Below are 18,945 nucleotides of genomic sequence, written 5' to 3' on the forward strand. Positions count from 1 at the left end.
GCAGGACTTGACTTCATATGAAAGCATTACACAGAACATGTTAATCTGTTTATTTTTAAGTGATTTTTAGTAATTTGTATCAGTGTTTCAAAAAGACCTTCCACAAAGACAAATACAAAAAACCCAGCAAATTTGCAAGTTTGCAAAGGTACTATGCATACTGTGTGTATAGTATACATTAGTATACAAAGCTGCAGGGCACACTCAAGCCTGCTCAGAGATGTTAAACACAACATGAAGTAATTCATGACAATATATAGATGATGAACAATTTCTTGGTAGGCATGGAACAGCATTTACCTTTAAAGTATGAATTTTATGCTGGCATGTTGGGTATTACAGCTAGTTAGAAAGATTTATACTTAAAATTGATTAATTAATTAATGGAATTAATATTTAATTAATTATAATTGCAATTTCTTTTTTATAGCCTTTCTATTCCCTTGCTTTGATAAGTTGATGAACTCAAATGGTAGAGAAAAGACCATGATACAAAAATCCAAGAAGAAAAAAAAATTATTATAAAGAGAAATCTCTATAAAAAGAAAAAATGTTTTACTTCAGTAACAAAATTAAGCAAAATTTTGAACTTAAATGGAGCTAATTCTAATTTAAAAATTGAACTGAAATGTATTTACTTCAAAATGAAAGGCTAACTGGTGTAATTCCCACTGTTTTTCTATATATTGGTTTTTGGGTTTTGTTTTTTGCTTTCTTGCTCTTAGTGACAGTTACCCAACTAATTCCTGCACTATGTGACCAAAAGGTATTCTGTAGGTGTGTCTACATGTGCTCATTTACTGTACAGTAACCAAAATTACTCTGCAGAATGAGTGCATGTCTACACGTGCATGCCTGTACTGCACTGTAAATATAGTGACTTATGCTGAATTGAGCCTAAATTTGATACCTGCATCATGCAGGTATCAAATTTATGCCCAATTAGTTACTGCACAGTAACGCGCATTTAGATGCCTTACTGCGCAGTAACATTGTGTGTGTGGACTGACGTGGGACTAAAGTTAGTCCACACGTCAGTCTGCACACAGCGTTAATATGCTTTAATACCTGCACATGTAGACGCTGGTCTATCCCTGCTTACGGCACACTAACTTACTGTTAAGTAAATTTAAGCCGACGTAAATTCTCATGTAGACATGCCCTGTGTGTAGGATACCATCTTGGAATGCCTGTTGCATTAGGGGCTAAATTTTCAAAACCAGGCTCTAAATTTGCAAGTGTATGTTTTGACATGCAAGTTTGTTTATAAAATATTGATGCTAATGTTACAAAGTTTAGATTTGCCTGCGCAAGGAGCTTTTCTAAACACCTAACTACGTGGAAACTAACTACCTGTGAACATTTGGCATAAACTGTCCTTAAAGCCAATGGATGATTTTCTCTATTTCTGTAGCCAAGGGACCTTAGAATTGGGAATGCTGCCACCAGGGAATCAGTGCTTTACCTGTGGCTTTGGCAATTTTATGAGTGTGTATATAGGCTGGAGGTAGAGGAGTAGGAGCTGCCACCTGTGGCATTCTTTTTTTCATAGGCAATTAATATCTCATTAACTTTGTTTTTTACTAATGCTGCTGAAATCACTTATAGCTCAGGCTCTGCACTAATTTCATAATGGATTGCTTGTACAGGTATAAGTGGAGGTGACTGCAGGGTCTGTGGAAGGTGGGAATGAGCCAGAAAAGTTGCACAGTATGTGTGACCCTTTAGGACCTGTGTGGCCTCTCTATGTACTGTGTATTAGAGGGGTCCACATCCCACATGATAGTCTATGAATCCTAAAAGTCCTTCCTCTGAAAGAAAGTATGAAGGAAACTATTAGATTCATCTGAAGCAGCACTCTGGCTCCTTGGTTCCCTTCCCATTTTTGTCATTGCAGGAAAGGGGATAATTTGGGTCCACATTAGTAAAGTGACTCATTTTGTTTTTAAAGCTGTTTTATAATTTCACTGGGTTGGTCCAAGATTAGCATTATTATTCTATAATGGCACTTTACGTGGGCCTTAAGAGATGAATCTGCTTAGCCATGCTAGCACTTACTGAGTAAAAATGCTACTGTGAATCGATAGATTGTATTTATAGGCAATGGGGCAAAATTTTAGATGGTATAAAAATACTAAAAACTGAACATTTACATGCTTTCAAAGTAGTGAGCCTGCCAAATCATTTTCTAATTGTTCCAAAGTTTGAAACAAAGGAATATCATTGAAGATGAATAACATCAGTTTTACTTCAATTTCTGTAGTAATCCCCAGACTTGGGGTTTTTGTTTTTTAATATCATGAAAGTTTTAGAAACAAACAGTACTGAATTGCCACTGGTACTGAGTAGTAGGGCTTTTATTGTTGCCTGGGCTTTTCAAAATAGTCAAGTAAATAATTTAATTTGTATGATTAAATAGAAGGTTACCAAAGAAGACTGTGTTTAAATCAGTTAAAATTTTCTCAGTATCCTTAATTTGTTAGTAAATTCAATATATTGTATTTAAGCAGAATCATATATACAGTATATTAACTTTTTCAGGCAATCTTTACTCAGCATAGAAAGGCCAGATGTATGGGAATTGTAAAAAATCAGGATATGCATAAAAACTGTTCAAGTGCATAAAGCAGCCCCATCTGGAAGACATCTAACAGAAATGAAGTTGTACAAAACCATTCCATTGATAATAAAGCTAATTTTTATGGGTCTGACAAGTATGTAATTATGTTCAGTGGTGCTTTTCAGATTTTATCACAGTCAATAAACCGCAGTGGTAATTTCATTCCCATTTGACATATTTACATGGAAACATTTGATTGGAGGAATTAGTAACCCTGAAAGCCTTGATAGATATGTTTTAATGATCTGTGACCTCCGCAGTCCCTCATCTGTTTATTGTTGCAACAGGCGAGAAGTCGTTCCTATGTGACCTTTGTGGCTTTGCTGGCGGGACACGTCATGCCCTCACCAAGCATCGGAGGCAGCACACAGGTCAGTAAAGCTGTCTTTACCCTTTGGTATTTTTTTTTCCACCAAGGGAATAACATTCCGACTAGGGAATTAAGCAAATCAAATAATACATTATAGAACACATAATATATTGCTTCATTGCTTGCTTTGCTTTTTCATTTTTGTAAACACTGTATAACAAGAGTCTACATTAAATGCAGTTAACTACATGTTTTAATAATTTCTATATATTTAAGCAAGGTAAAATGGTAAAGTTCTGAGATATACTTTAAATTAATGCTAAGTACACTAAAGACTTTTTTCAAGGCCCAGAAGATTACTCAGTGTGTGAAGCTTTTGCAAGAATCTTTCTGACGTGTCTCTGGGTGAAAATTAAGGACCGTATTTAGATAAATCCATTATTTTGGATTGAGTCGTAGTTCAAAGATAGCAAAGCTACAGTTAACCTTTTGCAGTTTTAAGATGGTTTGTAATTAATAGATGCAACTTTAAAAACTACCACATGGTTTGCTTATAAAGGAGGCTTTCTTTTCTAGGATTGGTAAAGCTTTCATACCACCTAGTTATAAAAATTTAGTATCAGATAAAATTAATTAGGTCTTAGCTGTACAAAACTAAAAAAGTGTAAGTATTAAATATTTATTAATACATTTTACCTTAATTGTGCTTTTCAGTAGACTACAGTAAGTATTTGATTATTTGAGTAGGTTTTGCTCAAACAGATGCAGAAGTGTCACTTTTTAAACCACTGTCATTTTCATTTTAGTGACTAGCTTGAGGATAATATAATATCATCAAGAATTACTGTGTGTAGTTAAGTCAGCATTGTCTAATGTACAGTGGGCAGAAATTGTTAACATATTTAAGGCTCTAATTGTTGCATCATGAATTTTCCATGGATTTTATAATGAAACCTCTATGGGGCTTTTATGCTGTGGCACTGTGTAAACTAATTCTGAGTCAGGCCACTCACCACTGTAGACCAGAATTTTCTTGAGTAAGCCCTCACTGTTTGCTTGGAAAGCCTGAACCATACATGCAGCCATGATGTCAGTTTATTAAACCAAACACATTTGGAGGGAAGGCTGATGCTCACACAGAGGTGGGTTTTTCAAGACTAACTCCTAAAATCATGACACAAATTTCTCATAAAGATAAATATACAAGGCCAAGCTCTGCACTAAATTACAATGATTGCCATTTCCAGGATTAACTTTTGTGATAACAAAAGATTTACATATGTGAAAAAGGCTTGCTTCATTCAATTCCTACTCGCTGCTGAATGTTTGTGTTTTTAAAGTGTTCAGGATGACACATTCAGGAAATATAGTACTGTATTCTATCAGTGTATCACTTTCTGATTAATAATAACTGCTGTAATTAAGGTTGCATACTTCAGTTTTACCTTGCTTTTTCCATTTTCTGTACCTTTCAGACACTTTTGCCTATTGAACTAGGGTTTACTGGTCCTGGTCTCTTCTTGAACACTGGTTCTTTGGAGCATAAGCCTGTGCAGAAACAAGTCAGAAATTTTAGAACCTTTGAGCCATGGATCATTTTTATGTTCTGTGTTTGCATTTCACCTGGCACACTGGGATTCTGATCCAGAGGTAGAACTGAGAAGTAGCACAGCAGCAGAAATAATAAAAGATGTGTTTTGGAATAGGAAAATGGGAGAAATTATCAGGATTTATAGACATACTATTGTCGGCCCTGACACACTGGAAATCCAGCACATCAGAATAGACTTGGTTAATCGAGTCTGGGGAGCACACAAGCTGAAGCACCCACACTGTATTGCATGTATTCTTCCAGCCCCATCAATGGCTGCCTCACCCAGCCCTGCGTCCCTGCTCTTTAAAAAAAAAAAAAAAAAAAGCCATGCACTCACCAGCTGCTGCCAGGTTGGGGGGGCAATCCCCACTGCTCCACACTGCTTGGGGGGCTCTGCCATGAGCCCCCAGAAGCTCTGATGGCCACTGCAGGACCCGGTGAGTGCGGGGTTTTTTGTTTTTTTTTTAAGAGCCAGGACGCTGGGGCCAGGCGAGGCAGTCATTGACAGGGCTGGGAGAGCAGGCAGGGGATGGGGGCTTGTGGCAGAGCCCCCCATGCAGCACAGGACAGTGGGGGGCAGCGGGGATTGCCTACCTGCCTGGCAGGAGCCAGTGAGTGTGGGGCTTTTTTTTTTTTTTTTTTTAAAGAACTGGGATGCTGGGGCCAGGTAGGGCAGCCATTGATGGGGCTGGGAGAGCAGGTGGGGGTCAGGGGGCACTCAGGGGGGCTTGGAAAGCAGGCAGGGGATGGGGCCTGGCAGGAGTCCCCCCATGACTCCCCGCTCCCCCCTCACCCCCTACTTACTGGCATAGATCCTGGATCTAGCTCCCTGCAGTGGTGAGTGGGGACTTCCTGAATCTTCAGATCTTTCTCTGAATCTTTTCCAAATCGATTTGGAGGCTTTGAATTGAATTCGGACCTTTTTATTGGTCCCCCAATTCGATTCAGATTCGGAGATTCGGCTGCCAAATTGGGCCACATCTCCTCCAAATGAATCAGCACCCAAAGCTTTACACAGCCCTAATATAGACCACTCAGTGACCAAGTATGCATCTAAAATTATCTTCATCCTTAACAGCATCATTTTCTGCGCTATATCATAGGCAGAATTTACTGACGTTTGAAAAGAAAATATGTCACATGCGAGTGCTGATAGAATTATCAATGTGCATAAAAAGTTGTAATATAAAATCAATAGAGATAAATTTACTATTATAAGGTAATTACTGTACATAAAAAGGAACAGAAAAAGGTTTCAAGGTACTACATGTTCATCCAGAGTTGCAGGAAAACAGTATGTCATATTTTCTCACATACTACATGCTGCCTCTTCCCTCCCCTCCCCACACAAACCAGTCGCACATTGGGATTCATGTATTAAGTGGAGAAGCTGATTTTCTGCTGATAGAAGCACCCGGCTTTGATTGCTGCTCTACAGTGTGGTAGCTGTGACATTACCATTCAGGCAGTTGGGGGAGTCAGTTGACTCTAACATTATTCTTCTCTTCATAGTTGTTAATGAACATCTCTCCTTTTTAATTGTCTTGATGTTCTGTTAATCAAGCTAACCTTTCTTAGGATAGTTTTGCTGTTTGTCTGGTCTCCCTCCCATTTCACAGCCTTGGAAATGCTGTTTCAAAAACAGGTTAACCCATGGATATCAGACTTCAGCAGTAGCTATGGTTTCAGCTTTAATTAAGCAGGAAAGGAAGGGTGAATCACTTAAAGATGTGCTCTGTCCATGCTCTATGCAATCATAACTCTTGAAACATCCTTTTTTCTTCATTCTGCCTTCTAAATTAGGTGTATTATATTGTGGGGCATGTTGTATGTGAAAGTGCAATATATTAAATTATTACTTGAGAAATGGTATGTGATCACATAATTAAAGAGGCTGGATACGGCCTCCATCTCTTTTAAGTTGGTATAGTTCCAGTGGTAAAACACTTTAGCCAAAGTTTCCAAATAGAGATGAATAAAACTAGATACCTGTACCCATATTTAAGCACCTAAATTCAAATGGACTGTTTTTTAGAGCTTAGTACCTAAAACGCCCATGGACATTATAGAGAGCTGTTAATAGCCAAGGTGTCTCAAAATCTGGCTACTTCTTTTAAATGTCATTATTTAAAGTTAAGTGCTTAAAGTTATCTTGATGATATTGATAATAGTAACCATGTATATAACCTGATAAAACACTGTTCTGTTTCCTGGATGGTATTTGCCCTCCTCTTGCCACCCTGGTGGAAACTTCCCTGCTATGATCAAAGACATTCACAGGTTATAGATCATGAAGCCTTCATCCAGCACGCATAACTTTATATTTTATGTCAGGACAAGACTCTCATTATTACTTTGCTCTTAACTTTATACTATACAGGAAGTATCTCAGAGACAGAGGGATCTATCTTTTTTGGCATTTATCTGCCTCGGTGGCACAAACAATCAGAAATGATTCTTTAGTAGAAAAATTATCTGTGTCTTATATTTGTTTCAAAGAAAATGGCACAGTCCACCTTTTCCCTGTGGTCTTTGTGCTTATGTGGGTTCCACAGTATTCTTTTCCAATGCACAACTTTATCTCACTTCTAAGCTGTGCACACCACTCTTTGTATCTATATTTCTCTTGTGTATCACTGGTTGACATGGTTTTCCCTGAGCACAGAATGCTCGAGCAAATTACAATCAGGTTTGAAGAGGATAGGTATCAAAAATGGTCTAAATGGCTTAAATAATTCCCTGCTGCAATACAAACTGTCTAGGGGGCTGACACAAAACATCTCCCAATCCAAGATTTACTTTTATCACCTGTCAGAGACCCTTGATTCAAGGGCAAAGGAGCAAATCCTCGCATGTAGTTGAGAAGTCTTGTCCAGCTTAATAAGCCTTCCCTTCCCCCAGCCTCAAGGCATGAGGTATATTGGTATCCATGAGGAACGTTCAGCATATTTGACAGATGTTTGACACGAGGGACGACTGACTCCAGGACTTACAACTTATCCGTTTGCTTCTGCTCCTTTATTCTTTATTCTGCTCCTTTTTTCTTTAGGCAAGATTTTGCTACTCACATGAAATAATACCCAACTGTGTATAGTCTCATTTTCTTCAGGGTGATTACTTGGAGAGTGAAAGTGCTATTCAACATGTGGAGGATGGCAGAATCTGGCCCTTTGTCTCTTACAGAGCAGAACATCTTGAGCATTCAGTCTAGAAAACAGAGAATACTGTTCAGAAGTTAAATGTTTTTATTATTTTTATTTATATATATATGTGTGTGTGTGTGTGTGTGTGTGTGTGTGTATATATATATATTCATGATAAACAGGAAATAAAAATGATTAGTCTTAACAAATGACAGTGAATGCTTTCCCCTGTTGCAAATATGATACAACACCACACAAGACCTCTTTGATATTGATATACTTCATGGTGAACTAGCATGTATGTTTGCATGGCAGTTCCAAGAGAAAGGGAATAATTTGATCCAGCAGGATTCCTCCTTTGATTTAGTAGTTGACATCTCTTCTATGGCAAAAGTTTTACTTAGCAGGTATACTCGCTCTCAGTATAGCATAGACTTTCAATGCACACTGACCCTGACTTACAAAGAGATATCCTAGGTTTCTCTGGTGGTACAATAGCTTCTCATCCAGATCCAGTTCTGGTGGATTAATTTAGAAAATTCTATGATAATTTCATCAGCTCCAAAAAAGATTAGTGGGACCTGAGAACTTCATCTGTTTCAGCACCTTTTTTTTTCAGGCCATAAGTCTTCTGCATTGTGAAGAGACCTTGTTAGATTGAAATCTCTGTTCTTGTTGAACATTTTGAATTAGACAATTGTGGAACAAAGAGATAGTTGTTGTGTGTTAATGGGAGCTAGAGTGAGGAATCAAATCATTGCCCTTTATACAGTACTTGCAGGGTTGCACACAAATTGGTGTTACATCACAACTAGAACCCAGTTTACAGGACTACAATTATGTTTATGAAGTAGCTATCCTGCTACTTCATGGCTTGGAGAAGTTTCTACTTCACCAGTTGTCCTGGGATCTTACTGAGCAAATCCTATTTGTTCACGTTTTGTGCAGGCGAGAGAATCTGACCCAAGAGGCTTGAAAAATTCTGCTTGAAAGCAATACTAAAAGCAAAACTTTTAGTGGTTGCTGTGTATAAAATTAGTTGCATTCATACAAAATGTAAATGAACACAGTTTTTATTAGAACATTAAATACAATAAATAACATCACATAACAAACTGCCACAAAAATCAGAGAAAAATAAATTTATTAAATTATATTAAACTAATTTTAAGAGTCTCTATTAAACGTCCAGTTAAGGATCTGAGATTTAAGGCTTGAAATCTCAATGGAAACATAAATTAATTTACTGTATTTAGGTGCCATATTTCAGTACATCCTTGATGGCATGTAGAATGACTGTTAGAAGAAAGTGGCACAGTGGAAGCAGGTTAGGGAAGAATGGATGACCTTGGTGTGGTGTCTAACTGCATATGAAATAAACAGACATAAATGATTTCTAGAGCCTATTTCTATAAGACCATTGACAGATCCTGTTGGCAGCATAACCATTAATCTTGATTGATTAATATAGTCACAAGAACCTGTCAATGGCACTATAGAGTCTTAGTTCAACAAATACCTTTTTATCTTTTAAAAAAAATCCACCCTAAGTAGAGCTAGTTGAAAGTTGGGATTTCTGTTCTTGAGGGAAATTCCACAATTCTGAGGGGGGAAATAAAAATATCAGTTTCAGAATGAAAAGTAGAATTGTCAAAATGTCCAATGGAAAGAAAAACCCCCAAACTCCAATTTAAGAATATTTGAAATATTTCATTTTGAAATTGTACAACTGAGATAATCTGAAAGCCCAAGCTCCAAGGCTTCTGGTTCCAGGGTTTCTGAGTTCCCTAGCTCATCATCAGCACTTGTTGCTGATTGAAGGGAAGCCTGTTGGGCTTCTCAGAGCTTTCAAGTACCCTGATTGGTACCTGGTCCCAATACCAGTCTCTTAGGTGTCTAGGGAGGGGGGACCTGTAACATCTGAGATCTCTGGCTTGGTTCCCAGGGAAGAAGACTGTGGAAGAAAGACTGGAAGTCCTGAGACCTCAAGCCAGAATTTTCTGGACTCTCTAGCCCCTGTTTCAGAGTCATTAGCCAAGCCTCAGCAGAGCTGACATACAAGCCCTTGGACTGCTCTGAGGAAGTCCTCATGATACTGCTGCCCATGGAACCAGGGTACCCTAGTACTCCTCCAGACACCTTGGTAGGAAACCAGGCAGTAGTCCATCACAACTCTGCCTATATCTCACCAGAAGTTTGTCAAAACCAATATGTTTTCATGAAATGTTTAAGTTTTGATGCCTGACCAGCTCTAGCTCTGGCTTACAGATCCTTGCTGATTCATTGCTAATCGTATCTTTTCATTTCTCACCATGCACCTTACTTTTCTTTCTCTGTTTTATTCACATCATCTTGGTTCTTCTTGCCTCTCCTGTCATTGGCATGGCTTTGACTTCCTTTTCCAGTGGTCTCACATTGGAGTAGTTTTACCATGCCCTCCTAGTTACTATCCATACAGCACCAGTAGATTTGGTTTAGTATCATATTATTGACTAGTTAAATACTACTTTGCTGTGTTAAATCCTGTGCCTTGCCTTTTATATCAGTTAGTGTGTGCTTAACATTGCAGAGTCTTCCTTAGACAAAAATCTGCAGTCAGTGGAATCAGCTGCTACTGCTTCAGCTGTAGGTCCTTGAGGAGGATCAATCAAACAAACTAATGACAATATAAATACAGAATCTTGTAAAGGAATCTGTAATTCCATATTTTATTTTTCTGATCTTAGTTTTATATATATATATAAAATCACACTAGTAGAGTATTACAGAACATGTTGTACATAGAAGTTCCACAAGTTAGCCAAACTTAAGGAAATGCCTAAGAGGTTTCTGTCTTTGTTCAAATACTTTCATGAATTTTTGAAGATGGTGGTCTGCACCAGATCACTGTTTGTATGATCAGTCCCATTCGCTCATTCCAATCTTGCACTCTTTAAGACATTTATAGGTCAATGTAATAAAGAAAGAAAATTTAATAATATATGTGTTTTTATCCAGATGAGTGACTCGCTTTGTGTTTCTATTTCTCATGTGAACTGCTCTTTGACTTTAATGTGCAGTTACATTACTCGGCACTGAATTTAATATATAATGTAGCCTCTTCCCTTCAGTTTTTCTCCACCTCAGCTCAAAATAAATGCTTCATACTATATAAAATATAGTACAGTAAGTCATGCGCTGTTTCATTAAGAAGAAACTTAAAATTTGAAGATACTCTGTGTTATTTTTCATTTCCAGTTAAGCCAGTATTTACAGGAGAATGCTAGAAGAATCCATGCTGAAGTTTTGTTTTTTTTCCCATGTGTGTATTGAGCAGTAGATGAAATGAAAGCTGAGATTTAGTTGGTAGAAAAGCACATGTAAAAGCTTGGAAAAGTCAGTAATAAATGTTAAATAATTGAAGCCAAAATGGCAGGATAAGAAAGTAACTTCATACATGATATTTTGAACTGACTGCAGTGGAGAGAGCAGAGAGATGGGGGTGCCAGAGTAATGGTTGCCCAACATTTATAAATTTGCCAAATTTGAACCACAGCGACAGAAATCTCCTTTGCCAGTGGCTTAAATAAGGGCTAGCTATTTTCTGTTCATGAGTACTTTGGATTCCAGCGAGGGCATCAGCTTCTATGCGTCACATGACAATCATGACTGGGAAGGATGCTGGAGCTGGTAGCATTTTTGGCTCAAACTGGAGATCACTAACAAAGACAGATCCTTGACTCTAGAATTTGCTTCATCCTTTGTTTTAATAGAGCCCGGGTTTGACAAACTGTAGGGCATTCCTGGGGATTTTTGTTAATAAGGCTGGAGGTAAGGGAGAAGGAAGAATTTTCTTTTAATAAGCTGTGAAGCATTTATGATTATTTTGAACTTCAAATATGTAGATTTTATTGTCCTTCCACCTTAGAGCTTTGAAGCTGTACTATTTTACTTATGAATCAGTCAGTCCATGCAGCTGTCTCTGAAAAGACCCTCTGTTCTTGATATGGCTTCTGTGTTTTGTTCTCTGGACCTTTTAACAATGGCTTGATATTAAAGGGAGGTTGTTAGCTGTGTTAGTCTGAAGTCAGGCAAAAAGCAGCGTAAATGTGTACCTTATAGACTAACTAAATCAGAGGTGTATAAGCATTGTAGATTACCCTGCCCTCTGCTTGATATTAAAGTAAGCTAAATCACATGTGGTAAGTATTCATTGAGAGGAATAGTTTGGGTGGCAGCAGTAGTCCTTTTTTGTTTGCACATGGCATGGTTTCCTTCTTGTCTGCATGTTCCTTTTGTCTGGAATGTTTGGAGACATTCATAGCTCAGCTTACCAAGTAAACCTGAATGTTTTCCTATTGGCTTGGTCACTTTTCCATACATAAATATTTGCCACCCTTATCACAGCTCGTAAGAATGGTAGGCAGTCATTTTCTGCAGTTTAGTTGACCTGTTGTTGCGTGGTGCTGCCATGATGTATTTTCTGTCAGGTGAAATTTACACATACTCCACTTGACAGGAACAGTTAGCCACAAGGATTTCCTAAGGAGAAACTTCTTCATGCAGTGGGTGAGGATTATCATTTTTCTTTTGGTCATGATGGAATTTCCAAACTCTCCTCGTTAGAGTGGAACCTGCCTAATCAGTCAGCCTCACTGGCCTGCCCCAGTGGAACAGGAGAACTTTGCTAATATGTGCTCCAGTGAACTGCAAACTTGAAAATCTTTCAGTGCAGGTTTGCATGTTTCCACTTCCCAAGATGCAGGTTAGCAAGGCTCTGACTCCTATTAAATGTAAAGTGCTAAAATAAACAAACAGTCAGGTAACTATCAATAAAAGTATTTGCAGCATCCAACTTGGGCTTCACATATTCCTATCGTCTTTAATGCATACGGCAGAGCAAACCAGGAGATGGCATAGAAATTTTCAGTTCAAGAGCAAATCTAGCTGGGGAGTGTGTGGCATCCCAGAGAGTTTAATCAGAAATGAAGTCTTGTCAGTCAAGCACCTGGAAGAATCGGTTGCCTCAGAGAAGAGGAGATTGAGTGTCTGACAGGAAAATCCCATTTAGGGCAGGAAGGGTGTACTTGCCAACAGTCGCAATTTGTCCACTACAAGAATTTCTTCATTGTGTCCAGCCTCTCACTCCTCCTTGTCATGGGCAACAGGGTATGAAAAACAGTTGCTGAAATTCTCTCCAACAGCTACTAGAAACAGTTGCTTCAATATTTGATGAAGTTCTCAGAGGCTGCCTCTCCTTTCCCTGTCTACTTATCACTGAATCCAATGTTTGCTTGCTATTGCTCCTCTTTTGAGCAGACCTTTTAGGACTGAGAAACCTATAGTTAAGGCTTTTCCTGACATGGCAACTTTTTATGATGGACTCCTCAGGATTAACCTAACCTTTCTTTTGGGGAATATTGCTGAGATGGAAGTACCACCTATCAGTAAGATAGTACCTGATTCTTCCCATTATACTATCCTGTTTTACTTGATTATAACTGCAAAACTTTAACGCTTTCTGCTGAAACATTAGATGCAGGTATCTGCCTCAAGCTGTCTTTTTTTTTTCTTTTTTGAAGTTCAGCCAAAACAATGCATTTTTTTTCAAAGAATGTATATGGGGAAAAAATACCATTTTGTCTATGTGAAAAATCCTGGCAACTTTTTCTTTAGATGTTTCCAGTGACCCCATGCTTCACAGTGTAGTAGGCACTTGATAGCTAGCAGGTAGTGGACTTCTGCTGAAGTGCCTTTTGCTGTCCATGTGAACATTTGTCCAGATCTGATCAAACTATAAGCATTTGAAAACTGAAGTTTGCATGTGGTCCTTAGAGATTTCAACACGTAACTTCCCTGAAGTTTCTGTCTGCACTGGCCAGGATGGGCAGGATTTACCTAGAAATTGCCGGAGTGGCCTGTTGCAGGCTGTAGTATGTCCAAGTTGAAGCACATGAACTGAAAATTGGGAGCCTGTTTCTTCTGTACACTTGGTAATCCCCCTGCTAAGTTCAGGCAGTGTGGAGGGAGAAACTGCTTGATTCAAATGCAGAGACGAAAGAAGCTTCACGTGCAGAGGACTGGGGCTCATACAGAGTAGAGGGAAACTAAGTGCATGTGTTGGGGAGTGGGGGTCAGGAGTCTGAACTGGGTGTATTTGGTGGAGGCTGTGACTATATGGGTACTGAAAAGACTGAGGCTGAGTACAGATGTTCATTTCTACCAGAAGAAATGTCTTCCATTAGAAAAATAGCCTGGGAGCTGGACTATATAGGCAGTGCAAGGTCTCCAGCCAAGGGGCAGTTACGGAAGCCCATTAATTGGCAGCCTGTCCATTCCCCTGCCTGGGAAGGGGACAGGCTGTCAAGTGGCAGTTGGCAGCTGCTGAAAAGCAGCAGCTGTCCCTGAGAGCTGAAGGAGAATTCCTCTACCATCCCACTAGTCAGCTGATTAGCAGGAAGGGGTGAATAGGAGAAGGATAGCTTCACAGGGGAATAGCTCTATTCCTTGTACTCCTCCAGGCTGACCTGGACTAAGAGTAGGACTGATAACTAAAATAACATCATGCATTCTTGTCCTGGTTGTGACCCTGACTCCACTGTCAGGAACTGCAGGTGGCATTTGCTCATGTGATGCATATGGACTAAAAGTCTAACTCGGGGAATTTGCCAAAAGTCTGGGCTTACCTTCCTTGTCTGTTGATTAAAATTAACAATGCCAATCTTTTCTTATCATCTTCCAGGGGAGAAACCATTCAAATGTGATGAGTGTAACTTTGCTTCTACAACACAGTCACATCTGACACGACATAAGCGTGTCCATACTGGAGAAAAGCCTTACAGATGTCCCTGGTGTGACTACAGGTAATGAGACATTAACAATAATGTGACAAGAGAAGGGTTAAGGTACTCTGATGAGGTTAATTTGAAGTCACCAGTAAAAATATACTGCCATTAAAACACCATCAGTGCAGCAGTAATTGCATATTAAATTAGGAGTTAAATTTAAAATCTGAATCTCAGTATTTAGGTATTACTTTATAAAGAAAAAACAAATGATGGGAAACCTTTTAATGATAACAGTATAATGCTAATGCTGAGTGTTTGTTTCACAGCTGCTCTGGTGTCTGTTAGAATTCTCCATGGTGAGAATACTTATCTGCATTGCCTTTTCAAATCAGCTGCAGTTTTGAAATTTTTCTCGGTTGAGTTGCAACTATTCCAGCAAGAAAGAAAAAGTCTCTACAAAAGGCTTAGCAGCCTCAATACCCATCAAACACTTAATAGAAGTGGAAGCAACTGGAGTTAGGTAACACATTGCTGAGTTTGGGGTTTCTGCTACAGTTTTTCCTTCTGCTTGCCAGCCTACTATATTAAGTGAGGGCATTATGATGGGCAAAGTCTCATGAGATGCATCAAAAGCCATCTTATTTTGGCAATGTCATGGCTACATCATTGCTTAGGAAAATAGAAAGTTAAGATATGTTCATGCCTTATGTTCATTATAACATTCAGTATAATCATATAGCAAATTCAGTGCAATAGATCATTTTTATGCCACCTGTAATATATTCAGCATGTTATAGTTCACAATACTACATGCTTTGTACTGCTTTGTATCTGCCACAGCAGAGACTATAGGCAGAATCATTCCAATATGACTTTACAAGAATTAACTTCCAAAAATTAAAAAAAAAAAAAAATCAGTAGTCCATTTGAAAAACATTATGTAATTAAAAATTCTTAAAGTGCATGTACCAAGCAGGGGGAAGGCAAGCATGCCAGTACACTATTTATTAATTAATTTATTTATTTTTACTTTGGTGAGCTGACCATGATCCTTATTTAAAACTAATATTGAATGGAATGTCTGCAACTGAAAAGGGCAAAAAATACAAACTTGAAGCTAGGCACTACTAAAACATTTTTTTTACACGTTAAATGTGATAGATGGAAGGAAGCTCCAGACCTGTTAGGGAATTGCACAGTTTCTACTCTAAGCAAGTAAACAGACATTCACTTTTGATTCCTGCAGTGGCCCAGGCAGGAAGCCAGGGAGTGCTAAAGCATGCTTCCCTGTCAGCTGGAGCAGACAGCTTGGGCCAAGGCTACTCTACCCACCCTTGAGGTGGGGGAGGGGAGTTGCAAAACATCCTGGGATGTTTGGGAGACTGTGAATCTGGAAGTGATCTGGGACAAAAGTTCAAAGAACTGATTTAATCTAAATCAGTTAAGTCTGATACTACATCCATCCAGGTTGATCGTAAACTGGTTCTGGCAATTTTGAAAGCAGTTTATGTGCACTGAACTTCTGTTGCTTTACAGATTTGAACTGGTTTCTGGTCACTTATATTGGTTTACATGTAATTTCTGTCCCTAGCCTAAAAGGTGCAAAATGAGAGCACCTTGAAGTAGCAGATGTCTTTCCTTTGACTTCATTAGGCTTTGGATCAGGTTAGGAGTGGAGCAGGGTTTTATGATGAGTTCAGTGTCTCTGAATGTTGACCTTAAAGCATGTGCATTGCAGAAGGTGATGGTGGAATGAATATGGCAAAGCACTTAATGAAGGGAGGAAAGTCTCCCTTTCCAGTGTCCGTGACAAGGGACATAGACTAGCAGACCTTGCATTGGTCCCTACTCAAAGTAATAACCTCAATAGATCCAGTTAGGGAATGTGGGAAAGGTTATGATTATCTGAAGAGATTCATTTGAAGTCACCAGTAAATAGGAATGCTGCTTACTGATCACAGTAGTAAAAATTGATCAGCTAGAGTCCACGGTAGACAAAGTGGATGGCCCTTATGGAGACTTGCTGTTTTCTTTTCCCACTACAGAACATGCAGACTTTAAATAATTGTATCTTATAATATGTGCAGTGAACAAGGCACAGCTGCTGGCCATAATTTTTCCCAAGGACAATTTCCAGCATAAGGTAGAAGTCCCATGACACTTCATACTTCTGTTAAGATTCTAATATATTTATAGTTTCTTTTTCTTTTTTAAGAGAAGAAACAAAGGAAGAAAAATAACCTCTCATCCAAAATACCCTCTGGTCGTCTCCATTCCCCCTTCTTATTTGGGAATGCTTTGTCCATTGACAGTAACATCTCAGTCACTCTCATGGACCAAGGGTGACCTACTTTTCGTTCCTGTGATGGGTGTACTCCTTTACGTAGAAGCTTATGCTGCTTGAGTCTAACAGGAAGTTCCTTCTGAGCTGTGAGAGGTGGCTGGCATAGATGCAGGGATTTAGAGTTGTTGCTGCCGTTGAGAGAGGCAGAGAGGCACCCTGCAAGGCTGCTGGGGAGCCAGGAGTGGGGTTGCTGTGCTTCAGAGCACAACAGCCTTACATCTGCCTGCCAGCTTCCATAGTCCTGGGATATTAGCCAAGCCTGTTGGCAGTTATGTTTTCTACACTCCATCCACCTCTCTCCCTCCCTCCCTTCCTGTCTTTCTCTGTCCCACTCCCTCCCCACTCTCTCTTTTAAAGTGGCTAACATATTGCCCTCCTCTTAATTCCCCCATTCTCCTCTCTTTTCAGGGAATGGTATTGGTGACTCAGCAGGTGGTGCTCTTCACACTGATTCAATAGTAAACCAAAGCCTCAGGATGCACTATTCTGCTGTAGGTGTCTCATACATGGGACATAAAATCAAGGCATTAACTATTTGTAGGCATTAGAAAACACTTTTTGCAGTAGTAAAAATATCAACCATTTTGTATGCTGGTTAAACCCTTACTGAGGTAATTATATCCTGCTATTCTATTGTTAGCTCACCCAAACGTACTTCAGTGGTTGTTGGACTCCTTAGATATTGCTGAGTGGTAACTCTTAACAAGTGCAAACTGTCTAAATGATGATCATTTTAGCTCCAATGGGATAGATTTTCTTCACTTGGTGTATGGAAATATAGAATAGTGTTGCAGTTTTAATACCTGTATGCATTCCAGATAGTAGTTTTAGACATTTTTTGGATGAAAGGACATTTAACTATGTCTGAATAGAAGATATTTTACATCTTTCTCTGATCAATTCATTAGTTTTCTGGTGTCTCTTAGAAATCAAAACTTAAAGCGTTTTGCTGCTTTGGGATAATATCATTATTATTCAGTATATAAGAATACTTGCCAGTGAATGAAAGGCTAGTTAACCTTGACTAGGAGTGCAAGAACAAATGCTAATAAAAGAAACAAATCTGAATTTAGAAACTGTTGTTATTAGAATGTGGAATATTTTTGTAACTATACAGGCACATATCACTTGTCTTTTTCTCTTAGCAGCAAAAACTGAAGTGGAATAGACTATAAGATACCCAGGGAAAAAGATTGTTTTTGGCTGCATAGAACAGAAAGGAGAAAATATTCTCTATAATTCAGTCAGCAAGGGAAATTCCTTTTTTAACCAGCGAAGACTTGAAGGGCTGTGGTTTGCCCAAGTGAATGCTAACTACGTCAGACTTTTATCACACAAATTATATAATTCTTAATATAATATGTAGTCTCCAGAAGAAAACAAATGTAAAATTTCATCATATTTATCATATTGGTTTGTTTATATAACCTAAGTTTATGATTATAGTTAAAAAATTGTGCAAATATGCTATCTTAGATTTTTAGTCATTTGCATTTTGACCTTGTGATATTTACTTTTATTCCTCCAAATCTATTGCATATAAATTACATTACCTGAATGACAAATAAATGATCTTCTAATTTTCAATATCTGACAATAGTGTTCAAGTTCTACCAGCAATGATAATTATTTATGAAATAAGGAAAAACCTTAAAAATGAGCAATTCTCATATGGATTTTTTCATAAAAGTGGATAATTGGTATTTTCAGCCTGGGTGTGTGTGTGTGTGTATATGTATATTCCAATTTTGTCCTATTAATTTAGCTGATGACACTTCACTCTATTTAAATATAAAAATATATGCTTTTCCCCTGCGTTTACTATCTAAAATCACAATATGTCCCTCCATTATTAAATCAATGCGCTTCATCATACAAAAAAAATTTATTCACTCTTAATTAATGTTCACCACAATTTTATAGTACAGAATTGGTCTCATAGGGCCCTCTTCCACCATTACTTATGCAATGCTTATCTAAGATTTCTATGTCACTTAAGAGAGATGTGTTATGTGGCTAAACTTTTTAAATTGCATGAAATTGGTGTTCTACTGACAAAAATATTGTTTGCATTTCATAATGGGTACAGTAACAAGTAAGAAGTCGTATAATTCGCTGAAACTGGACTAGGTCTATGAAATTTAAGTAATAAAACCATTAAAATTAT

The 18,945-nt window shown here is 38.3% G+C and overlaps 1 protein-coding gene across 1 annotated transcript in view; it reads left to right on the plus strand.

Moving 5' to 3' along the window:
* Window positions 1-18,945, plus strand: part of ZNF407 (zinc finger protein 407) — a 476,393-nt gene that overhangs the window by 301,451 nt on the left and 155,997 nt on the right. Inside the window, 2 exon segments of the mRNA XM_006276265.4 lie at window positions 2,908-2,991; window positions 14,389-14,509. Of these exon segments, the coding sequence (XP_006276327.2) occupies window positions 2,908-2,991; window positions 14,389-14,509 (205 nt within the window).

Source organism: Alligator mississippiensis, chromosome 3 (assembly GCF_030867095.1).
Source record: "Alligator mississippiensis isolate rAllMis1 chromosome 3, rAllMis1, whole genome shotgun sequence".
In the NCBI taxonomy this organism is placed as follows: domain Eukaryota; kingdom Metazoa; phylum Chordata; order Crocodylia; family Alligatoridae; genus Alligator; species Alligator mississippiensis.